Source organism: Doryrhamphus excisus, linkage group LG3, assembly GCF_037039965.1.
Source record: "Doryrhamphus excisus strain RoL-2023G ecotype Guam linkage group LG3, RoL_Dexc_Guam_v1.1, whole genome shotgun sequence".
Classification (NCBI taxonomy): Eukaryota; Metazoa; Chordata; class Actinopteri; order Syngnathiformes; family Syngnathidae; genus Doryrhamphus; species Doryrhamphus excisus.
Genome location: NC_136359.1, coordinates 18,246,391 through 18,273,135, shown reverse-complemented (window position 1 = coordinate 18,273,135; position 26,745 = coordinate 18,246,391). Strand labels below are relative to the sequence as shown.

The 26,745-nt window shown below is 40.8% G+C and overlaps 1 protein-coding gene across 3 annotated transcripts in view; it reads left to right on the top strand.

Moving 5' to 3' along the window:
* LOC131128603 (tetratricopeptide repeat protein 28-like) overlaps positions 1–26,745 on the top strand; it is a 188,893-nt gene that overhangs the window by 97,841 nt on the left and 64,307 nt on the right. For all 3 annotated transcript variants that reach the window (XM_078789822.1, XM_058071605.2, XM_058071607.2), the window contains 2 exons: positions 20,415–20,562; positions 25,696–25,968. In XM_078789822.1, the coding sequence (XP_078645948.1) occupies positions 20,415–20,562; positions 25,696–25,968 (421 nt within the window). The remainder of the gene's footprint in view (positions 1–20,414; positions 20,563–25,695; positions 25,969–26,745) is intronic.

Genomic DNA, 26,745 nt, shown 5'->3' with positions numbered 1-26,745 from the left:
TATGATCTTTTTGCTAGAGCCACCCCTTTGATCCGCTCTGACTTGTTCACCTTTTCTGCTCTATACGCTCCATTGCACTGGATGTCTAAGCTGACATCGCTGGCAGAAAATACAGAGAAAGGAGTCTTTGGTGAGCTTGCTGCATTATGTATGTTTTGAGGAAAACAAAACCACAGGAATGTTCATGAAGACAAAGTGAAGTGATGGATACAATAAGGCAGCGGTGGCTGAGGAGATAAAACAAGTGTGAGGGAGGGAGGAGCCCAGAGCCGGAGAGATGAATAACTGTGTGACAGGTGGAATGAAAAAGCTGCAGAGGGTATTCGGAGCAGTGTGGTTGTAGGTGGGTGTGTGGCGAGGAGTAGCTCGCGTCGGGGTCATACATCACGCTAATACAGCAGGAGGACGTAGACGAGCACCGCACTATGCAGAGCAGGGGGGAAAAGAATGTGCTGCGCTTGCACCCGCTCAATCTGATTGAAACCCGCAGCTCAGGGGCTACATTTACTCGCTCCCGCTCTTTATAAATCTCCCCATACCCTGCATATTCTCACTGATAATCCCCCAAAACAGAGAAAAATATATAAGAAGCATCACAGGGGAAGGAGCATTTCCATGCTGTGACATGGTGACTGAGTGAGGTGTGTAGTTCAATTAAGCTCCCAACAGATCACCAATCAGTGTGTGTTTAATTGCATAAAGGCACCAATAAAGATGTGAAATGTCTCATTTCCTCTTTCATTCATTTATTCATTCCTTTTGTATACCGCTGGTCCTCAACCGGGTATGCTGGAGCATATCCCAGCTGACCATGGGCAAGACGTGGGGTACACCCTGGACTGGTCGCCAGCCAATCAGAGGGCACATATAGACAAACAACCATTCACACTCACATTCATACCGATGGACAATTTGGAGTCACCAGTTAACCTAGCATGTTTTTGGAATGTGGGAGGAAACCGGAGTACCTGGAGAAAACCCACGCATGCACAGGGAGAACATGCATACTCCACACAAATATGGCCGAGGGTGGAACTGAACTTGTCCGCTGTGCAGGTCAAGCTCAAATATGTTTTATGTAATTATCCAATTAAAATTTTCAGTCTGATACCCGATTATTAAAATATTTGATAGCTCATATTTAAGACAATCAATGTTCCATAAGCTGTTTCAATGTTTTGTAAATGTTATTCATACCTGGGCATATATGTCAGTCCCTACAATGGTAATGATGACCCTAAGAACAAGCTGCAGACAGTCAATGGCTATGTGATATTCACTCATACTGAAGTGCATGTGTCAGTCTTCTGCATCTAATTGGCTGCGGTTAGAGGTCTGAGAGGATGCCACCTGCTGATAAGTGAGGGGGCTGCACTCTTTGAATTTATCACCGTTCACCTCCTTCAGAGAGCGAGGTTGCAAGGGAGCAATGAGCTGTTGGTCTAGACTTACCTCAGGGCTTATTAATTCTGGTCGAAGACCGTCCGATGAGCATAGCATCAAACACACATGGAGGTGATGAGGAGCACTGGTTTGATGCACCCCTTTCTCCTTTCCAGCTTTCTCATCGTTTGGCCACAAAGCTGTTTGAATAGAGTCATCATTTGGGTGGCCCCTGGGGACCCCGAGATCTGCCTCAGAAAGAGACTGGACTAAAGATTAAGGGTTTTGTCACCAGGGAGTTAAAATATGGAAGGAGTTTTTCCATGAAAAGAATGCCTTGAGGATTTTGGGGGTGAAGGTTGATTTGAAAGGTTCAGATATAGAGGTGTGACCCGCTGTTGACTTGGTTGCTATTTTTGTGAAAATGGTCTGATTTCATCTTTGGGATTGGTCATTACAGTTCAAAGGTTGGTGTGGGCCAACTTTTGCTGCTGGAAATGAGGTTTTCAAAGAGTATGTAAGGGCCCCTCAGCAAGTGAACTGGTACTTTTGGGCTGTGTGGTATTTGACAGGGCAGCTGTAATTGCTCCCCAGAGACAGTCAGCATCATCAAGACGAATCCTTCTAAAAGCTTGCCTCACCACCCCCAAGACGAGTGGAAATGCACAGGAGCGATGCCGTAAGACAGAAAAGCAGGTGAAGACATACGTATATTCACATAATGTTAATAATTATTGTACTATTTGGAGGGAATCTTTTTTTTTTAGGTCTTTTGGGGCTTGGAAATATCTTTCCTTTTTGCTACTGTGTCCTTTCTCCAATATAACAGCCATATACCCCTCCAAATGTGTTTTATTTTCATTTGTGTCAATTGTGGAAAACTGGAAAACATGAGGAGGTGTGGCCAAGCCTCCCAAAGGCCCGTGCAGAGGCTCTTTGGCAGATGCGCCTGTTTATGTTCAAAGGCTCAAGCAGCTTTTACCATCACTTGAAAGCCAAAGTGTTTATGGTGATTTTGAGTAATGCTTGTGTTCCATACTGTGCTGAGTCATGAGATGGGCTTAGGTTTTTTTGAATGAGGCTCTCTGAGGATAATGGCTATGGAAAAAACCATATTGACATCTGCTTCTAGGAGATAGTGGTTGTGGTGAATCATCATACAAGGAGGTTTTTCCCTAGAAGCTGTGATAAATGTACATCTATAATTGACCAGGGTGTCAAAAACCACTGACTTTTGTTGAAATGAGACCGGAGGGCAGCGGCAGCTGCAGAAACTGTGTGGAATATCTGCGGGAGTGTGGGTGGGGTCAAATGGGTCAGCACTGGAGTGATGGGTGTGAACATTTTCACCTCCCTCATCGGTCCGGCACTCACATTCTCTGGTGTGTGTGCATACCCTTCCATCATATCAAGATCATATCAAATTGCAATTAGCCTGTCATCTCTATTTTGCACAATGCATATATATACAGGTATATATAACTCATTGATACAGCCAGACCTTCATGGTCGACTGGTGACAGATTCTTTTCCATAAACAGTAGCTGGTGTCTCCTTGGGTGCAACCTAGTTGTTGACCTGTGAAGAACTCTTGACCGGAGCTGCCATGTCCCCCTGACTGGGTGCAGTGACATTCTGGATTGTGACCGACAGACAGTCAAAGAGAGACGGACTGAGTTTGACCCAGACACACTGGAATGTAAATAAGGGGATCGACAGAGATTATACTGCCTGCTTTTTAAAATAGACTTGGTCTTTGTCCAAGTCACACCCACATCTTTGAGGGGTCAGAGATGAGAGTGTTTTTTTTTTTTTTTATATAGATGCCGGACTGCGTTACTTTTTTTTCTTATTATTGTTTTGTGAGGTATATTTTGAGCAGCGCCCAAGCAGAATGTACTGGTGAAAGATTGGTCTGATATCACCCCTACTTCATGTGTGTATTCCCTAGCCGGATTTATCCTTTCATTCTGTTTCTGCCCTCCTCTCTGCCTCACCTCCTTCACTCCAACATTCAGATGGCCGCATGGAAATTATTCAGAAATGGAAAGGGATGAAAAGTCCGAAGTTCACTGGATCTTTTTCAAACTATCTATTTAAGTCAGGGAACACAGTAACAACTGGGGCACACAATTCTTCGCTTTGCTGAAAAGGCTATTTGTTATTAAGGCAGCATCAGAATGGATTTCTTGTGTTTGTAGTACTTTGTCTGAAGCTCTCACTTCACCCCTGACAATTTCTGGAGTTCATGTACTAAGTGTACGTTTATTGAAAATCCTTCAAACAAAAAAAAATTGTTTATTCACATGAAAATGTGGGAACAGGGGGAAGGTTACCAGGGTATAGTACAGTGCTGTTATTTATTTAACAAGATTTTAATTGGAAATCATGTAACTAATGGGGTGGGGGTTGGGGGGTTGCATAGAAAGTCATGCTTTTTTCAGTTTTCACACATTTTTAACTGTCCAAGAATTCTTCCATTCACTTTTCTGGCATCAGCCCTGGAATGTTGAGACAGAAATAGAGGAGGGGGGGATTTGTCTTCCTTGTTGTCTTTTCTCCTTCACTTATCTCTTTTGTCTTCAGTAGATTCCATAGATGAGCAGCAACTCTCCATTCTCTTCTCAAGCGAAACTAAATGCTGCTGCTACTCTCCCGACTGCCAGCTCCAAATTGGCAGCCTGACCTTCTTTTCCTTCCTCGAGGCATCTTTACAAAGGCATACCTCGACCATTGGGGGGGGGGATGCAATTAAGAGGTGACATAAACAGTGAGCACCCATTGTAGTTGTCTCTTGGAAGAAGGAGACGGGCGCTGGGGGGCTCAGAGGACATGGCAGCTGCCATTGTGACATGCATACATAGTCGTCTATTAATTGGGCTTTGCAGAGGTGAACGGTTGATGGAAAACAGTGAATGTGACCCGGACTCAATGAATCATTTTTGACCTTGACAAGGAAGCTGTGTTAACCTTGTTGTAGTGGGTGGTGTAGTATATGCAACCAGGAGTTTTTGTTATTGAGAATGAAATTATACTGTATTATTATCCTATTTTTTGGATATTAATTGTGAAACCAATATAGGATTTTATTATTCTAAGTCAGATGCTTTCCAAGTGAACCTTTGAAATGATTTCATTGTCATTCTTAGATAAAGATGTAACCCTGCGACACCCCAATTAGACAAGGTAACCCGTCCATATCTGGAAAAACAGTGTTTTGACTGTATTGTTCCTTACAGCTTTTATTTTTACAATAAAAAAGTCACTGAAATGGAATGGGTGTTTAATTGCCATCTAAGGTGCCCGACATTTGAAACAGCATATTGAATCTGGCCCAAAGTCCAAAAGGTGTTGTGAATGGCTGCATAATTACCGTGGTCTCCCCAGGCAACAAGCTTAATAAGACAAGAGGTGGACACCACAGCCCCATACTGTACGTCACACAGTCACTCACACTGCTTGCATTGCAATATGTTATTCTGTTTCACTTACCCTGGGCTCACACTGGATCTGTCGCGACTGTGGTCCTGATCCAATCCGTCTTGCCGCAAAGTGCCACTGACAGACTCCGGCAGGAGAGCGTCCGTGTGGAAAATAGCGGAAAATAGCCTTGTATACAGGAAGTTGTTGTTCCTGTATACAAGTTCTTGTCATTTGTGCCTTTTGACTTAATACAATGAGTAAGCACAAAAAACTTTTTTCATGTTTATTATTATTAAATTGAACAGTGATATGAGGGTTTGTGATATAGAGTTGCATCTTTATATTGTAAGTCCTCTGTGTACTGCATTTATTGTATGAAATGATTGTGTCCTTGTATTACTCTTTCAACAAAATACTCTCATAGAGTGCTTGAGCCACATCAATGTGCTTGTTTCATAAAAAGTCTGCACTATGGCTCCGTTAACCATGTTTGTACAGTAGATGAGTGGCTCCCTGGCCCTCTCCTTGCGGCTGTTTAGCTTTGAGGCCCCTGACAGAGGCAAAAAAGTCCCTCTGGGAAACATGAAGCACTTCAGGTTGAATGAAATTCTCTCTGTATTCTCCAAAGCTCTCTTCATCTGCAGGTTCAGTGGAGAAAAAAAGCGGAAACATTTTTAAAATAGGATGCTTAATCCAGCGGCACCGAATGAAGGATAGTAGCGCGTGGAGAGCTTCTTTTTCTTCTACCATCCAAGAGAGAAAACACATGAAAAGAGGTCCTGCTTGATAGGCCTGCATAATGAGCCGTCACTGGCTGATTTTAGGAAGTTTATGTACAAAGCAGCTTTAGAAGTTTAGGCGGAGTACAGGATGTTATCGTAATGCCACAACATGATAAATGATGCAGGGAGGATGGTTAGGAAACATTCAGTATACAGAATCCCATAATTAGCATAAAATATAATCTTAAACCTTGTGCCTTTCAGTTGTAGTTTTTGCTAATATTAAGACAAATAAAATGCGAAATTGTAGCACAGCATCCTCTGCTCATGTTTTATAATTACCACGGTAAGCATGATTTAACATTATCTAATGGCTGTGTTGTAGTTGTGTAATAGAACATCAATCACACGAAATACCCTATAATGATAAAACATGAGAGTGAATACTCCTGTGTGTGTACGTATGTCAGGGCTATCAGTGCTGTTGGTTCGGCAAATAATGCTGGCATTGATGAGGGTCACTCTGTGGATAGCCTGATAGGTCATTTATATAGAGATGCAATATTGTGGTTGGTGTGAGGGGCTTGACCTTTTCACCATTTATCACAAACACCTTTATTTCTCTCCTATTTGAAACCATATAGATCCATTGCCTTGTAGGAAAAGGACCGGCTGCAACTTGCTCCACATTACATTTTGGAGCAACACCATCAGCGAGCATATGTTAAAAAAAAATGTATGTTTTTCACATTTATGAATTATACTGCATGAAAATTGTCATCAATGTTGTTCGGCCTGAATAAAATAACAGGCATTCATGGCTGGCACTCATCACTATCTTGTATACACGTATATATTTGTAGCACATACAATTTGGTGTCATTGTATGGTTGTGATGGGCTGTACATTCAATGACAACTAATACTAGTAGCTAAACTTTGTCAAATTGCTACCATAGGTTGACAACAAACATAAGTGTGGATGCATGTGTTACATCGACGTAGCATAAATATACAGCAGGAGGCGGGATATAATGCGATTTTGTATGTTTGAATTTGGTGCCTTCTGGGTGGCTGGAGGAGCAGTCCCTTTAAAGGAAACTGTAAAAGCAATCCATACTTACTTCCCTTTCCATTGAAATTGAATAGATGGACAAGAATTTGGCACAAAATAAAAGTAATTAGTCAAGAAGTGTCATCTACTTTGGGGTAATGTGAGAATTTGTACATAAATTTAGTGGACAAAATCTGACATTTGTGATTCAGCATTGTTCATGTTCAGCAATGTGTTTTCACCTGAAAACACGTCATTCACCCAAACTCTGTAATAATTTATAAATACAATATGTACCACAGTACATGTGTAATGTGTATGTACCACAGTACATACTGTACCACAGTTTAAAAAGTCCACAAAATCTTGATACTTCACAGATAATGTTTTTCATAAAGCATTACAATTTCAGATGCAAAAGTGAAACTTACATATAACCAGTACACTGTGATTCTTATTCAATCCATTCATTGATCATCTTACATTGTTAACATACATCAGTGGTGCGTACATCCACATTTTATAATTTAAAATGCATTTAATAAATGTCACCGTATGCTGGTACATCCAAAGAAGAATATGAGTCTCGTTTCCGACTGTATTTGTTTGTCATGCTGTGAACCTGAGGATCATTTCTCTCATTAGCCAAAGTATGTTAGGACCACAACAACATGTGATGAGCAACAGGCTGGACTGGGTAATGTCTAAATTATTAAATGTCCTGATGGCCATTTGCAAAATATTACCTTGCACAAAGTAATCATTAGACACAGAGGAGGATTTAATATTCTGCTCAGTGAGGACCCTGACATGCCTCCTCAGCTTCTGTTGCCATTAGTGTCTAGGCCTGCGGCTGCTCAGTCACCACTTCAATGAGAGCTTTCTCTAAGCAGGGCCATCTCTCAGCTGCAGCTGCTGCCCTGCTAACTCTCTTGCTTAGGGAGAGAAACACGACACGACAGAGCTCCCATATATTCCTATGCCCCACCCCTCTGTCTTTGGCTTCTTTACTCCACTCACAATTTCACATCCAATTTACCCATCGCCCAGTGACGCACATTCCCCTAAGACCCCCGACTTCTGTGGGATCACTGGAGTCCCCCGTGTTTGTGTGCATGTGTGTACGCTGTTATTGATCATGCTTGTGGCTCTGGTCTGTTGCTTCTGCTGTTATCACTGCAGTGTGGGGGGTGGAAGGGGATGTATTGTGTCCACAGCATGTTTTCCTGTTTTGTGCAATAACAAACAATACAGATGAACCATATTTGCTTGGATAGCTGCTGGAGTGAAAAATGTACAATAAGTAGAAGGTCAAATTTGTTTGGGTTGTTTATTTTGAAGAACTTGGTGGTGAGCAGTTGACAGTGGTACTGATGATCCTGCATGTTCACATGAAAAGATATAGTGTCCTTTGTTACACTGTAGGAAACTTTTATGTCGGATCATGTTACAGGTCATAAGGCATGAAAGTGAAAGGCTGCAGTGTTCCTTCCTCCCGAACTTGCTTCCTTCCTTTCAGTTTGGATGTGAGCAGAATTCAATGCTGGGCCGTGCATCGTGCACTTACATATGGTTACACAGACAGTCACGTCAGCACACACACAGTAGAGCTGTGTCACTCTCAAAGGCACCATTCCTCTGTGGCCACATTGATTAATTACTTTTAACAAAGCAAACAGAGTCTTGCTTGTCTGGATCAGTCTTTTTCCCATCTCAGTGTGAACTCCTGTCACCAGTAATTGCCATACTCTGTCTAGTATGAAATGAGAGCTACTTTCTTTTCTCTCTGGTCCTAAGCTAACCGGGGCCTCAATTTTCTACACTTGTGCTCCTGCTCTCTTGGGTTTTTTTGGTCATTCTGCTTCCTTCAGTCCCTTTGTGTTTTGTATTTGTCATGAAATAGATATAGAATCATGCCATCTGCTTTAAAATATGCCTTTTTACATACATGTTACATTTTAATGCATTTAAGAATCAATCATACAAATATCAGAACATCTATTCTCCAAATTCCAAAATAAACAGGAAATTAGAAATGCTTCTCTCAGCGACAAGACCAATAGAATGCCAACAAACATCACCAGTCAGCATGATGACATTATCAGCGAAAGCATATTTAATAGCCTGGGATGATTCAAGTGATGTAAACAATATTGAACAGACAGCACTGATATGCAGATATGTGAACTCTGTAGGGCTTTCTGATGTTAAAGTTGGCTATGATTTTTTTTATTATACACAAATACCAGAATGACTCAAAATTTGCATAATGTCCCTCATCTTTGGGTGCAAAGTGCAGGTTTGGATTGGGAAGTTATACCACACTCTGTTCATCCTGATTTTTGTATCCTGGTATTAATATCACAATTATTGGCAAAAATATTACTGAATTGATTTCAAGTTACTGAATCGTTTTGGATTTTATTGTTGCAAATGAACCAATGTTGTCCTTAAATCATATTGCAACCACAAATAATGATTATGAATGGAATTGTTACTAAAACAAATCGTTACAGCCCTGTTTATAAGATGTGTAATGTTATGCAGAGTCAGTGAATTTTAGTGATATTCTTTCAATAACATTTACTAATATTATTTTGTTGTGGCTGCATATCGAAACAAAGGTATTGTGGTATAGGAGTTGCATCAGGATCAGCTCAGAAGTGTGGATCAGTGCATGCCTTGTCAGCTTGAATGCAACATTGTATTTACTTTCTTAAACACAGGCGATAATGAACATGTTAGCTCCATGTTATGACGGGACAGGTCACTGAAGTACACCACATGCGTGGAGCTGGAAATCAAAGCCAGATGAATACAGCTAACATGATTAGAAGGCGGACACAATTAATGATGCATGGCAATAGCCAAGTAACGCTGAGAGAACTTGCTGTTTAATGTGCTAACACAGAGGCTGTACAGATGTGCTACACAAGCACAGAGTGTTATAAACTCCCTTCTGTAGATCTCTGCCAATTAGCTCTATTACGAGACTTGACGGTCATGATTTCGATTGGAGTGTACTTCCATCCATCCATTTCCTGTATTGCTTGTTCTCACCAGGGTTGTGGATATGCTGGAGCCTATTGGAATGTACTTGTAATGTAAAATTGCATTAGTGCTGCTTGTTAAAGTGTGCAATGAGCATGCTCTGATATATCACTCCTGTAAATTGTGCTACTTCTACACAAGTGACCAATAATTCTCAACAGAAAGCCTTGAGAAGTGACTTCATTAATGAGCGACATTCTAGTGCACAATAATTGTACTTTTTGCTTGTGGTTGAGATATTTCCCTCGCGGGCCACAGTGCAGGAACATGTCATATATATGATAAGTAGAGGCGCCTGTCTGCATTGCACTCATCCCACACTTAAATTGGTGCAGCATTGACTTCATACAGCAGTTTGGTGTAGAGGGAATTAGCGAAATATGAACCCTCATCGTGTTTGTTGTGAATTAAAGTGCATTTATCTTGGACCGGCTTGGGAGATGTCAGTATGCAAAAGCAAGGCAGCCCCAGTAAAGGATGCTGCTGGTGTACAGGGAGGTAGGAAGGAGAAGGAGGTCATACTCAATAAAGAGCTCTGATAGCCTGGATGGCAGAAGACAAGTACAGTACACGAGGATGGAATAACAAGAGGCATCTTTGTCTCCTTCATGTGCTAACCTTTGTCCCACTCTCTTACCTTCTTCCTCCTTCCTTAGACCTCGTCCTCCTGTTTAACCCTTTGTGCTACTTCACCAGGGGCGTTCCGCACCCTGCCCTCTTTTCTCTGTAGTCCTCTCAGCCTCTTTATCTGGGATTCCGTTTGCTTTTACCCAACCGTGACTCCACACTAGCTGAATCAAAAGCAGCAAGCCTCATGGCAGGCTTTTCATGAGCACTCTCCATAAATGCAAACTGGGAGGCTTTTGAAGCCTCTTTGCTGACTCTTGTTTGATGAGGCAACTACCCGCTTGGGCCAGAGCCACCTAATGAACCCATTGTAAGTGCTGACATCGACAGGTGACTCTACCTACAGATCAACTGTACGGGAGGGACTGCAAACGCTCACTAATGGGTTTTTAAACTTTGCTTTTTGGTCGTGAACCTGTTTTCAGAAAATATTAGTATTTGCCTCTAAGCATTTTATGTATGTATTTATGTACAAAAGGTTATAATATAATAATATATTTACAAGTGTTTGAAATATTAAACCATATCAAATTGCAAATGCTTATCGCAAGCATGTCTAAGGTATTTTCAATGTAAATTTGTTAAAATTAATTTTCTTTATGTTATGTCACAGTTAAATGGTTTTCTATAGAATGTGAGTTAGAATCAACATGCTTTATTTATGGTCAGTTTTACCATGCTCAGCTAGCAAGTAGAGACCAAACGTGAGCAGGAACTAGGGCTGGGCCATATATCGATGTTTGTAAAATATTGATAGTAACAAGCATATCATCATATCGATATAGTTTGAATTTGATGAGGAGGTCTCATGTTTCAAGATGGCGTCACCCGAGTGCAAGCTAGTTTCGGCAAGCTAGTCATCTCAGATAGATGGCTTCTATTTGTTTATTTTTGTTGAAAAGAATATAAAGTAACTTATTCAAGTATCCGTGCCTTTCTCTCTCTCAGCAGAAGGACATTAAAATTAAAGGAATTACAGTCTAAAGAGCCGTTGTCATGAGCTAGCTTGATGCTAACTTCGGCTACCTCTCACAAGCCATTTTCCACTTCAGCGCCAAAAGCAAGAAAGCTGATTGGTTCAGTCTGCTTTTGAATCATATTTGTAACACCTTCTGCAGGTAATAAGTATTTCAGCTATAATTCTCTTAAATATTTTTTTATGATTAACCAATATGTAATTATTTTTACACGTAACAAAACACATGTATTTTAAATAAACTAAACATGTATAAATTATATACAGTGGACAACCCACCTCAGTCACTTTTTTGAGTGTAGTGGTTTGGGCTTTGATAAGGTGTAGGAGACGAGGGTCAGTAGGTCACGACTAACAGCCTTAGTACCCAATGGTGGTCAGTGGTTTTCTGTGTTGAAAGTGCATGTTACTGTCCAGTGTTTACAAAGAGGAGGGTATTATTTAGCCCTGCTCGAGTTCACCATCAAATCCAATTAAGGGAGTACAAATGAAGATGGAGGATTTGGTGCCTGGGGCCAGGAGAGTACTGTGTCACGGCTTCTTCTGTCGTCACGGTGAAGCTAAACGAATAATCTGTGGTTATTGTCAGGGCTACCTGTTCTATTGGTATGGTTGTAAATTATCAGTTTCTTCAAAAAAAAAAAGTTGTAAAAAAATGTAACCGTATCGTTCTCCATAGAAAATGTCAGTTAAAGTTTTCCTGTCTCGCCTTAATCTCGTTAAGATGGAACGCTGTACTGCAGCCTAAAGTTTGCTCTTTTTCGGGTTCGCCATCTGGCCTTGACTGATTAAAGCTCCTTTACGTGATTAATGCCCACTCTAACTGATAACCAGCCCCTGTGGCTGTGGGGTTGGTGGGCAATGCTCAAGCTGAGCGGAACCAGGGACAAGTTAAAAGGGGCACGGAAATCTGTTTAACTCTTTGACCCCTGCCAGTTTCACACCCCCAGACTCTTAAGATGTTAATAAGAATGCAAGTATGCTCGCTACAAATGGAGTTATAAATCACCACAGTAAAGTTTGACGTGTTTTAAGTTTGGAATGAATGTGCAATGAGCTAAAGACGCATTGTGGTTTAACCTGCTGTTTTATCTCTTTTCCATTGGTCTAATTCCTGTGTTCAACCATCAGTTAGAGCCGACAAGCTGGTAGCGGAAAGAAAATTGAATTCCTTCTGCCAAACAGTGCTTTGTGACAGCATATCACCGTGTGACCTCGCAACTTGCCACTATTGTAATGTGATAAATAAGCAATATCAGTTGTTCTTCTTCTCAAACAGCACATGCACCTTGTGACACATTCGCAATCACAAGCTCCGACCTTCTGATGCTTCTGCTTCTATTTGTTAATTATTTTGAGAGAAGCGTCCCCGGGGCCACACGATGCTAGACACAGTGAATACCGAGTGTTCAGCTCTGATCCCACACACCTATCTGTGACCTTTTCCAATCTGAACTCCTATGCTAACTGCCAGTTTGATGAGAGCCAGCTAATCGATGCCTGGTAGCCTTGAGAGAGTACCTCCTTGTCTCTCACGCTAAAGCCTGCACTTGGAATCCTGGCTTTAACGTGGCTCTTTTTGTCACCCCTTCACTAAATAATGAAACATTTACCCTTTAATTGCCAGCTCCACAAAGAATGATCAGTTTAATTTGCCCTCATTAAACCCATCTAATCTAATGGCCTCATTAAAGGCTATGAATGGAACCGCAATCACCATCCTGGACAACTCCCTCAGGGAGGAATACATCAATGGATCATAAATATTTTATTGCGTCTACCTACATACAGATCGTAAGGTGTCTCTTATTTGACTTGCATAAGTGCTTGACATGCACCTCTTATGTTGCAACATCAAATCAGTGCTGAGTCAAGCACAGATGGCGGCATATACAGCACAGCAAAACAGTGCTATCTATTATTGTGTTCTCTTCTGTCAGCTACACCTCTTTTTTTGTCTGAAACCCATGAGTTCCACAGACAAAGCCACAACCGCAAGCGGAGTTACTGCCACCCCCATTTCATTGATTAGCTGAAATAATACAAACACAAAGGCACTGAAAGATGCACACAGTATATTGATTCAGAGCACGGCCATTTGGTTCTGTTTAAATGCTAAAAACCATTACACTTTCCGAAACAATATTGTTTATGGACCTGCCTGTTACATAGTAGAGCGTAACGACAATTATTTTCAACAGATTGAAGGACAAGGAAATAACATCATGTGTCTCTTTGAGTTAGGGTGAGACATATTTTTCTGACATCTAATATGAATTGGATGAATACAAATCAGATGCCATTCCTTTTCTGTCCAATGTAATTTCAATGCTACTGACAGCCCCTATGGGGCGTATTTACATGATAGAGTTGGTTTATGGTTTAAGGCGGTAGTTTTCAAACTTGGGCGCCCATGAGCATGTTTCAGTATTAAAGGGATAGTTCCGATTTTGACACCCCCCAACAGTGACTGACTCCCCACTTTGTGTCCTTTGTGTGGGAAAAAAATCAGACCTCAGAAATCGCTCAGCGTTATTTTCTCTGCCATAGTATCACTTTGCGCTCCCAGCTGTCCATTGTTGTGTGTGTGCTCTAAAAAAGTTTGTGAACCACTGTTTTTGTGATAACACATCTGAGCCCGTAATTAACGGAAAAATGAACATAAGCAAACTCAACTGTCCTCTTTTTACACAGCCAGGACTGTGCACTGGCGTTTGGAAATAACAAAACTCTTTAATACTACACAGAACTGCCAGGTCACTAGTTCGTTTGCTTTCTTAAAAGTTACATTTTCATGTAATTATTAGTGTCAGTGACTTATGAGTTAATTTACATATAACTTGGATGTGTGATCCAACCTACACCAAAACTCGACTTAATTTCAATTTGTTTTCTAATATTGAGTTTAATACCTTTTTTTCTGAAGGAATTGTAAAGGTGCTGCCAATAATTGGCTCATTAATGCACCACCATGACCATAAAGTTTAGGTTTTGGCTCAATGTCAAAGAGATCGTGTCACCATGATTCCAGACCTCTGTATTCCGTCGGGCTAGACATCAGCAGTCCCTCCTGGAAGATTCATAGAAAGTCACAGATTTGGCCTAAGAAATAGCCTTAATTATGAGCTGTATCTATTGTTGCTTTCACTCTGAAAAAAATTGAAGGACAGGAGGCCCAAAGCAGCAATCTTGCTATTTCCATTTTCCTCCCCAGACGTTCTAGCTAATTCTTCATGACCAACTGGTACCACTGTATATTAAGTTAAACAGTTGACATTTTCTACTGCACCAACTAAATGTGTCACCTTGAATATGTAGTGTCACAGATGTGCAGTAGACAGTGGAGGTATACATATATTTTATTTCTAGGTCATCGTAGGAAAGACAATCTCCTTGTTCAGATGTACTATTAGTGTACGTCTGATCCTCCTATTCTGTCCTTTGTGCAAAGCTATTTTTTAATAATACATGTTTTCAAGGATCTCAAGGATTTATTGACACTCTGCTTTTATTTCTGTACAGACCATTTGCAACCTGTGGTACCAATTTGGTTTCCATTATAATGCTGGCAGGGGTTTCATTCATTGTTGTCACACCGAACCATCTACCCTGTGGGTGATCGGAAACCATCTGCAGCAGGTGGGGAGTGGTCAGTTGTGGCTCTCCCATCTTTTATTGATTTTCACATTTGAGAGCATCTCTATTATTGCTTATCAGGTAAACATAAGCACACAAAGCTGGGGAGTCTGTTTGATAAGCTGTCTATTGCATGCCGGGGGTTCAGCTGAGTGTTTAGAAAGACATCACAGTAGTTTGGATTTTACAAATCCATTTGTGGCAGGAAACAGACACAAATGTCAGCTCCAGTTATCTGAATGCCAAGCTGGATTGTGCAGACTCCAAGTTACTAATATACACCCCTTCAACACTTGTATAATCAATAAGTAAGAGGGGATGCCTATAGAACCTAATTCTTTATCTTACCAAGACCTTTTGGGCATTCTAAAGTTCAGAGTTAGTGGGAGGGGCTTTCTGTCCCTGTCACGCCCATGAAGATGTGGCTGGATTACTTTGTTGGGAAAAACCTTGAGAGCCTGGACCACAACACCTTTGGGATGAATTACAACAAAAATTGTATCCCATTGTGTTGAAAATGTTCTTCGGGATGATGCAACACCCGCTGCTTGTTCTTGAGAAGAACTATATGTCCTTTGTATTAGAGTTTCCAGAACTATCCAATACGACCAGAAAAAAATGCTAGCTTTGTTGCTAGTTGTTTTCTGAAAAACAGAATATAGAGGGGTTTGAAAAATAGCAACAAAGTCGCTCAGTTGGTAACACAGATAGCACAAGTTGTACACAAGTACAAAGTACTATTCCACTACTAGTAAAAACAAGTACTGTGGTACTGTTACTATAATAAGCGTTAGAATTAGTACAGTTCTTCGTTAATATGTAGATAGAAATGCCATATGTATCCGAGCAACTGCAGTCTGAACGGCAAGGCCATAAATATACTCACAGGTACTCACAAATGTAGGCAAAAGTTATTCATATAATTCAAAATTTATTCCAAAAAAGTGCCAGTGAAGCGGCTCATGTCAATGTCCCACCATTCTTGGCTCTGACATGCACCCATACACTCCTTGGAACAGACTCCACAAACTGCCAAAGCCAAAAGTCTTGTTCTGTTTCTTCTGAATCTTAACCCTTTGGTTTTTGCCCCAAATGCACCAAAAAGAGCAGAAATTGAGGTAATGTTTTCTTTCATAAGCATACAGCAGAAGACTGTGACGTCATTGTACACATGTGCATTATTCCCCAGGTATTTTTTGGTATTATGAACGACCACATACAGCACAAACAACAAAAATTCCGAACTGGGAATCATACCTTGCAGTGTGTATGCAGCCCAAGATTCTTACTAATAGGAGTGTGTATCAAGAGCATGCTGCTTTATGCCAAATCACCTTCTTAAAGCTGACACTTTGAGGGATAAACAAGCGCAAACACCTGGTTGAGGACACCACTTTGGTTGCAGTGCACTCAAGATGAGCCTAAGACGTCAAAGAGGACATATGTCGACACATTAATCAGCTAATAGAAAAAAAAGCCTCTAAAGCTTGTCTTGCACACAACTCCCAAACTTAATCTTGTCAACTTTCTGTTCAGCTGCTCTGACTTTGGGCTTTATTGCAAACAACAGTGCTGTCACCGAATGAAATGTGTCCATGTTCAATTGTGCGTTCTAAAAGAGAATGGGAGCTTATGTGCTGTGTAGTGTTTTATTTGAGCAGATGTACACACAGTATGGTGGGTCTCTAAAGTGTGTAGCGCAGTGTACCATAGTGAATTCTCTTTTTTTTTGCATCATTTCCCTCTTCCTCCTAAGCACAGACATGAATATTTAAAAGTACATCAAACAAGCATTCATAAAATATTAAAAGGCTTGAGAAACAAGAAAAGCTTTTATCCTCGTTCGTATGCCTCGCTTTCTCTATCTCTCTCTATTTAATACACACATGCGCATTAGCAACCTTGAATTTTACCCACGGGTGAGAACGACAAGCCTTCCCACACGATCTACTCTTCTGTGGCATCAGCACATTACTGCATTAAATAGGCGAAGCTAAGATGCCGGGAGATTCATTGCAGCGTATGGATCCCTAGGCACAATTCCGAGTCTTCTACGATGGATGTTTCGCTGCACAAGATGCACAACACATGCGTGGCATTTTAGGAGTCCCTCTAATCCTTGGGGATTAAGCCTTCAGAGAATCTTTCCCTAAATTTACATGCAGTTTGGAGAGATTGTTTCTGGCTAGAGGAGCTGAGTGGTACGATTCAAAGGGCAAAGAGATCCCCTCTCCTCCCATGTTTCCTTTCTCTGTCTGGCCAAGAGCTCGCTGTGCTAATCACTGTAGCGACACCTCCAAGCTGCTGTGTTTTTAGAAAATATCCTGTTAAGTGTGAATTTAAAAGAAGGTTGTGTCGGGGGTAATATATGGCTTTCCCTCTTTCTTAAACTTTTGGATTGCAATAACAAAACTAGTACGGTGGTGGTACTACTGTCACGTTGTTCTTTTATGCGATTTAGGTGATTTTCCACTGCAGGAAGTCAGGGTAGTTGCCAGATGGCTGTAACATTTACTGGAAGACTGCTTGTGAGGTAAATTCCAAGTGTGCCAAAATAGGACAATGTGGAGGAAGCAGCAGAAGGGTAAAGTAAAGCATAACACACTGTATGATGGTTGCCTCTATTGTATGTTTTTGACGTAAATTATTTTACAATATAGCGCCACTCTGCCAGAGGTCATTCAGAAGTACCAGCCAAGATTGGGTAATTATTGTAGGGTCCTCAGTACAGCCTTCACCTCGTGGAGTGGAACACAGACCACTTCTCGTTCTTTTGTGGCTTCACCGGTCGCGTTTTTTCAAAAATATATTAGTTTATAGATCATACCTTTTTGTGGTTGAATACAGCCTATTATTACAAAAAATACCCTTATTGAAGCTAAATTTGTATAATTTTTTTCCAAAATTAAGCATTTTAAACATACAATGGCTAAATGAACTAAAATACAAATATAAGGCATTCAGAAGATTCATTTAAAGACAGTGTAAATGATATGTAGTATTTTACACTGGTTATTAGATGTCAGTCATGTTACGGGAATGTCTTTATGGCAGGTATAAATGATCTCAAAACAGGCGGAAGTAACCCACGCCGAGCTAAAACTCAACTCTTAACCTCTGACAAAATTTCTTCTCTGCCCGTCACTCTGATCCATTAAAGAACACATTTATAGCAACACAAATTACTTTCTGTATATTGGCTAATACGAGTGTAAAGGTGACAATAGTGTTAGTTCATGACTAGAGGGCTGTAATAATGTTAAACCCTGTATTTATCCATCCTTCCATCCATCCATTTTAGGAATCCTACTTCCTGGAAATTCACTTATCACAGTCAGATCTGGAAGCAATGAACCATGATAAACGAGTGATTACTCTGTTGCTCTTCAGTCTTTCATTTGGCTGTGACAGTTTGCGTTTACATTTCTTGTCATCGCTTGAATTATTATTCACTTATTATAATGTAAATTCAAGGCAGTGTATGTTTTATGGGAAAAACTGCTTGAATTGAATTGTTGGATTACGCCATAGTGGAAGTTATATTGTGTGTGTGCGTATGCGTGCAACCACATGATACGCTGTGAAGGCAGTGGGAGATTAATGAAAGAAAAAGCAAATCTTACACAGCTATACGGCACATTGATTCTGTCATTTTTGCAGTGGCTGGTTCATTAATGCATTTATTCTTGTGCTTGTGTGTGCAGTATTTTAATGCACTCTCTCTTAAAGAATCCTCTTTAGCTGTGTGTAGCAGAGCACAAGGTAGAAGAAAAGGATAGCAATTTCTGTTTGATATTTTAGGCATCTTTTTTTTTCTCTCCCAGTCATGGCACGCCATTTAAAAGAATAAAGGCAAAGACCTCTTGGAGCACATATTGTAGGCTAAATCTAATCAAAGAGAGAAGTGCTTTTAAATGTCTTTTGTTCCCCGGGGTGGAACGTTTGTGGGCCTCTCTGCTCTCACCAGTGCGTTCTGCCCAAACTCCACTAGATGCAATTATTATTGAGCGGATACCCTGGCCAACATTGTCCTCATACAATAACACTGTTAGGACAAAGATTAATGCCCCAAATCATATTTCTGTCATCTTGCCATTTTCAATGGGGTTGTGATGCAAGTGGAGAGATGTCTCCCCGTAAAGGGGGCAGCAGGTCTGGAGAGATTACTCGTCAGAGGGGTGCTTGGAAGCGGGGCGTGCTTGGATGGGTGTAAAATGAATCACTGGTCTCCACAAATTCAATGTCATGTCTAATTTTTGCTAATCCTCTCGCCCCTTTCACTCTCACTTTCTAACTTCCTAATAGAGAAGCTTGTAAAGACTAATGAATAGACCTCCTAGATGCTAATAGCAAATTAGTCCTTGTGTCACTTTTGGAGCTGCCGCAGTGACAAGCGTTGCCAGATGGCTGCTTGGTCTGCTGTTGCCCCACATGCAAGCACAAACATCACTAAATTCCAGAGAAGGAAAGGTTAGAACTCTTGCTATGGTTAATCTTTGTTCTCACGTTTGGCACAGCCTTGTCCGTCATCTTCCTCACACTTTCGTTTTGTAAATGTGTACTTCCAACATTTTTCACAGAGACAGTTTGCTGGCTTTTGGGAGGATTTAGTGGTTTGGCTTGAAAAGATCGAGCTGGATGAAGTTCAGTTTCTCTCTGCTACTGTTGGTAAACTGCATCAGAATCAGCTATAAAATATTAAACTTTGGCTACGAAAGCACTAGCTTAGACATTCAATCCAGCCTCAAAACTTGCAGCGAGGTGAATATATGTTAATATGCTGTGTAGTACAACACACACGCAGTAGATGCACCTTAGAGAAACACCTTCTCTAGCCTGCCGGCCTCTCGTCCTCGGCTGACGACCAAGATCAAGACTACACCATGAATCCAATTATTAATTTTGTTGCATTTGTAGCCTTGTGTTTTGATGGAGAATTGCATGTCAAGTGCTAACTTCCGTCCAAAGAGCTATAAATTGATCAAGACGCCGCCAGAAGGGCTGCATAATTCTGTCTTATTTCTTCTGCATTTGATGAAGGCAATGTGTGTCTGTTTCAAGAACAAAATAGAACACAAAGTATCCATGTTCATGGCTCTTGTACTCTCCTGAAGTAACAAAAATACATTGTCTTGTGTTATTTTTTATAACAACGCTCTGACAAAGGGAATGTTCGTGTTTCAGTATTTATGCACATTTTTCAGTGAACCATGGGCTGACAGGAATAACTCATTTTCCCTTTCCTCTCTATGAACTTTCCTTTTAACGCAACCACATATTTATCTGTGCTCCATTAGTCTGGCTGTCCCTTTCATGGAAAGCATAAAATTATTTACAAAATATAAAATAACTGTAGTTCCCAAGAAGGCAGCCAGCCCAAATGGAACACATTGACGTGCAATGTATAATCCTGTTAACAAGTACAAAAAAATGATCTGGGCCTAATTTCCTGCTAATATCTCAGAGGTAAAAATGTGAATTGTGGAGTAAAATGCACCCTATAGCTGCCATGCCTTATATTTGTTTCTTCTACTTTTCCACAGGCATACTTTCGACAGGGTGTTGCCCTACAGTACCTTGGTCGCCATGCCGATGCACTGGCTGCCTTTGCTTCCGGGCTGGCCCAAGACCCCAAGAGCCTCCAGCTACTGGTGGGCATGATAGAAGCTGCCATGAAATCTCCTCTACGGGGTAAGAAAATCATTACCATGCTGTTTATGTATGCATATGTGTCAGCTAAGGGGCGTCTCTTTGTGTGACTGAGAGAGCCTGTTGGTCTGTCTCGCCATCTCCATAGATTTTGTCCCACAAGTGCCAAAATGTCTGAGATTATCCTCCTACTGTGTCAGTCAATAAGCATGTTTGGCTGACTGTACTTGTCACTATTTACTCATTGTGCAGGCAGGTCGGCTCTATCCGTCTTACGGACTGACTGCTGGTGTCATGTACTTACCTCCCTTCTCTTAGGCCTGATGCCTGCAGTTTCAGCGTATCTTATTGTCAGTTAGTCTGATCGCTCTGGCAGATAGTCTGTTATCTTAATGAGCATCCAACACTAATGCCATTGTGTGTGCCTGTCCCTGACTAAGCATTTCCCCTAAAGCTAAGTGGTTTTATATACTGTATGGCATACTCAAGCCAAGATTGTGAATAAAATGTGTGCTTTCTGTTTATGCATCATCATTAGCTCATTGCGCAGACCTTACTGTGTATGAATAATCAGAGTGAAGCAGTCTAATGAGCCTCCAAACAAATCTAGCAATGAGTTCACTTCAGATGACCACTGCAGAGGAATTTTATATGCGTCTGCATGGACTGTGGCTGTCTTCACACTTGGTAGTTTAGCACTTTGGTCTAGTTTGTTTAGTGTGCATATCATATACTGTAGTAGTCATAAAACCAGACTGTGCACTAAAACGCTGATGGCTTCAGTCACAACCTGCTTGGAATTGATGAATTCTGTGAAAAAACTCAAATTTTTCTCAGTGTTTGCTATGCATTCATTTTTTTCTGGCAGCCCACCACTAATTAATTTTGACCGCCACAGATCGATTTGGCACTACCTATGAAGAATTCTCCATAAGAGACGATGGGGAAAGACGGATTAGACCCTGAAGTGGGTGTCAATCACAGGCCAGTTAATCATAGGTAGCCCTGTCATGATAATGGTTATATTCAATTTATAGAACGCTAAAAAACAAAACAGGGCGGCCATTATGACCCCTTGATAAATTGACATTTCCTGAAAGTGTATGTGCATCTGCACCATCTGTTAGTCCTTCTGTGCTACACAGGCCGGACGACAAGAAGCTTCACTCTGCATGTGTCTGTGTGCAATGGCTTTATATGAAACAAACACAGAAGAGAGTGAGCATCTTCTCAGCTATTAAGACTCTTTGTGTCAGTAATGGGGCTACATGAGTGTTAGCAGTGAGCAAGCAGGTTCGGATACAGTATGAATAATGGCACAAAGGTGTACCAGATCAGGAACTTTAATAATCGTGATTTTAGGAATAAAGTGTTTGTGTATTCTGTATAAACTGCATTATGGATTATCCCAACCGACCTTTTTCATAGCACTGTGAAGTGTACTTTTTTAGTTATTTCCAAATTTTTCCACACAACAAGTTAGATATGGCAATACCAGAGAGCAGTAAATTTACATAAGTTTACTTTAAGTCATTTTTCTTTACATGTGTTTGCAAATGTAAGGGAATTATTGAGTGAGTCTTAAAAGACTAAATAATGGAGTCTCAGTTTGAATGAAATCAACTTAAGCCTTTTACTGGAACCAAAACAAGAACATGGCTTGGGTGCAAGCCCGGAGTGAAGCATCATTGACTGGAATGAGTCCTCCCCCGTAGGGGAGAACTGGGGCCTTTTAATCTCTTAATTGTTTACCATATTCCCTGCAGTTTGGTGCAACAGGCTAAGGACCTCATCCGAGGTGTGTTGAAGAGATGTTTGCTAGGTTGAAGGATTAGGAAGAATGATCCTCTCAGAGAGGCTGCAGGCGTAGTGGGACTATAATCAATGTTAGGCCTGTATACAGGATGGATAACCGGCATTATTCGGGCCAACATCTCCTGATAAGTGTAGCATTTCACAAACAATTTTTTCCATTACACAAACAATTAAAATTAATCAGATGATTTTCAAAGAACGATGCTATGATGATATGATTTTGCATAGAGACCTACTATCAGCAACTGTCAGTCCTCTGCATCAATCTCCAGGTATGGCTGTTAATGATTTTATAAGTTTTATGTAAATCATTTTATTACTCCCATCAGAGAGCAGCACAAACTGGGTCTAACAAGGACAGAAAAAGGAGTGGGGGGCCCCGATGCACAACTGTGCAAGAAGACAAATATCTGACAGGGTGTAGTTTAATACAAAGATGCCTCACAGGTCGTCACCTGGAAGCGGCACTAAATAGTACCCGTCAAACGCCAATGTCAGTATCAGCAGTGAAGGGGCGACTTCAGGACTTCAGACTTCATGGCAGGATTGCCAAGAAAAAGCCATATCTCAGACTGGCCAAAAAGAAATTTCCAAGTGATCCCAAACTTTTGAGCGGTAGTGTATGGGGTAGTAACTATAAATGCAATCTTCACTCGCTAACAGCATTTTTTTTTTTGAAAAAACTGTTGTAGAGTGAAATTCAAACTACCAAGTGGCGAGAGATGACTGTATTTAAAAGGAAAAGTTGTATTCCTTGAATTACGTCTCGCAGTTGTGTAAACATTCTAACTCTCCTCACAGTTGTATCTCAGTTTATTCGCATTTTTTCAAGCCGACAGCTGAATTTCAACTTATTATCATAATTTATTTTGCTAGTAATGTCAGCTTTTTGTTTGTTTTTTTTCCTGGCAGCAATGCTTTAACTTAATATTACATTATTATAATATTATTTCCCCCCATTCATGCTGTGTCACATACTGTATAATTCAGTTTGCTCTCTGTGGCACACGGGTCTTGCTAAGATCAAGGTTTCTGCTCATTAGACCAGATGCAAGCAGCTGTTGTGCTCTCATGTGACTCATACTGTATTTGCCACAATAAAGGGTTCGCACACAAGTGGAAAGTAGAGCGATCTCAGCTCGCACTCCATACAGATCATTCCAACAGATGTTTTCTGTTTTTATGCCAATATTATCTCCATGTGGCTCACAGAACATGTAGACGCAGGGCCCTAATTGCATGGGTGATCCGATTGATACCCGAGACGCAGAAATAGTTCGATTGATAGTTAAATATTACATTGTTTCCCACTAATTACTCAATGAGCTTTCCATCCTAGTCGATCCTTCCATTAAAGAATGGTTTCACACCATGGCACCTATTGACCCAGGCAGGATGATTTGCCATGAAGAAAGACTGTCCTCTTAACTGGAGGCAGTAATCCCTTTGTTAATTACGATCAGAGCCTGTGAAGTTAAATCAGAGAACGACCAGATCTCAGTAGCCCGTTTGGTTGATGCAAGAAGCTGTTTTAAAAATTAAACATTGTCTTTGTAACTCCTTTTTACCCACATGTTCTTTGACTTTGGGGGGCTGCTTCACATCTAATCTGATAACCCATAACCAACCCAACATGAACACAAACATGCACACACATGCACGATTAAACGTCATTACAATACACACACAGGGGTGCCTACTTGCTGCATACCTTGATACCTTGAGACTCCAAAGCAAGGATATCCGTCCTGCCATGTTTGACTCGGCATAATGAAGCTCATTTAAACATCATTTTGATTGTGACAATGTTCCCTTACTTCATTAATTGCACTCGTGAGAAATAGCAAGTGACTTGTCTTTGAGGTGTGAAAATGATCCTTTTGTCCCACTGCACTCATTTTCATTCGGCTAAAACAATCACCTTCAGATAACAGTCATATCTCAAAGATAACACGATTGGCTTATAAATGAGCCTGCATGAAATCACAAATTTAGTCTCTGTGATCAAATTAAATTCACATTTGACTCAGTGAGCGTGGAAAATAACTTCTTTTGTTCAAACTAGCCTGGATAATTTGTCTTACATTGATTCATCCTTTTGCTTCCCATGTCTCTTATGTCTCATTAGTTTGACAATACCATATAGTGCTATTATATACTGTACAGTACAGTACATACGGTATATGTGATGCTTCTGTGCACACCATTGACCTCTGTATAATTTCATATGCTGCATGTTCTTGTGTGAAACAATACACTTGGGGGGGTTGTCATACGGTACCTGCCCTGCCTCTTCATGAATGCAACAGCCTTGACTCATTTTCCTGTAAAGGATCCCCTCAACGTTGAATTTATGACTCAGCTCTTTGTGGAAAAAAAGGGAGTGAAACAGCTTTTTGTGAAAAGATACATTTCAACCATAACTTTAACACACATTTAGCCATATATATTTAGAAATAATTTTAAACTGAATTGTGTGTGTGCACATGTGTAATGCATGCGTGTACATGTGTCAAATTTCCCTTCAATGCGTAACCTTTTGCATGCTACACTCCTCCATCCTTTTCTACTCCCTGCTTAATGTAGAGCCTGTTAATGCATGGTAAAGATACATACCAGGCTCTTATCAAATGCACTTTTTGTAGCTTAAAGAAGCACGGAACATTATATCGTCTGTTGTGTTCTTGCATCATCACGTCTTTTTGCCTCTCATGTAAATCAAACGTAAAAGACATATACGTACATGTGACCGAAGGAATTAAACCCTTTAGTGGTTAAAACCAACGGAGATGTGATATACAACAGAGGGTCATGAGAATTAATTGTCCTCTGGATGCACATGAATGCAAATATATTGGGCATCCACAAAAACATCAATAGAAACAAAAAGTTGACCCAGTTGTTCAATGCTGGTGTCTGCCAGAGGGCATGCTATCTGAAGGGGCTGTGAATCCTCAATCCCATGCGGCCAAACATTGATTTATGTCCATTGTGTGCATTTTCAGCCTCTTCAAAGGTCACCTTGTGTTTCTCTAGTCTGCATTGCTATGCATCTCCGACTTTTTACATTGCACATTAGTTGCCTGCAAACTTGTGCAATTTGTATTCACCACTGCAGAATGTTACAGAATGGAAAGTATTTTGGTTTCATGTAAGTAGCAGGGCAAGCTGTCATTCAGTGACACACAGACATTACTGAGGGAATGCAGAATTGGAATGCAGGCAGCAGTTTGTCATAGTGGGTACACATGGACCAACGTTAGATATTGTTGTCAATCAGCGTGTCACCACAGGGTTATATTTTGATATTTTGTGCAGTCCTCTTCTAATCCCAGCCTCACTCATGTCCCACCTGCACAGAGTCACTAGAACCCACCTATCAGCAGCTGCAAAAGATGAAGCTGGACAAGAGTCCTTTTGTGGTGGTGTCTGTGATCGGCCAGGAGCTGCTGACAGCTGGCCACCACACAGCTTCTGTTGTGGTTCTGGAAGCTGCTTTGAAGATCGGCACGTGCAGCCTCAAACTACGTGGCTCTGTCTTCTCGGCTCTCAGCAGTGCCCACTGGTCCCTGGGCAACACCGAGAAGAGCACTGGCTACATGCAGCAAGACTTGGACGTGGCCAAAACCTTAGGTAAGGTCAAATGATGAATGTCATTGTTGTTCATTTTGAGATAAATTGATTGAGGTTCAGTCATTTAAAGGTTGGGACAATAAAACTAGATTGTGTTGGCTACATAAAATAATAATAGTATTATTGTAATAATTAAGTTTTTCAGCAATTGGCTACCGGAAGTTTTCTTTCACGAATTTGTCAAGAAAATAGAAAAAGCCATCAAACTACAGTATTTGTATGGGCATGGAAAGGGCAATTTTTAGACATCCAATTAGAGCCAATCAAATCATCAAGTAGAAGTAAAACTACTTTGCTCAGCCCAACATGCAGCTTGTAGCCCAAGATGGGTTTAATGTGCCTTTTTTCCACCTCGCTGTTCTATAGTCAGTTGCATAACTCACTGACTGAGTTGCCATTGTCTGCCAATGTAGCTCTAAAAAACTGCTTCAATCAGTACATTTACATTGACCAAAAAAAAACCCAACACATTATTGCATGAATTGGCTTAAAACCAGCTTTTTAGCATGCATGTAAACACGTTAATTAAATTCCCTTTGCCTTTTTAAAGATCACATTAAGATATCTACATTATGGGATTGGAAACCGGTTCTCTCGTGCATGTACATGATGTGCTACCGGGGCAGAGCCAGCCGTCGTTTTGCCAACGCGCCAGTCTCCACGGCAGGATATAGCCCAAAATTAATTGTGGCCAGATGGGTCAGGATTGTGTAGAAATTGATGAATGTTTGCTGTATTTGCTGTATTTCAGTATGTGCAATCAAATTATGGAACGGA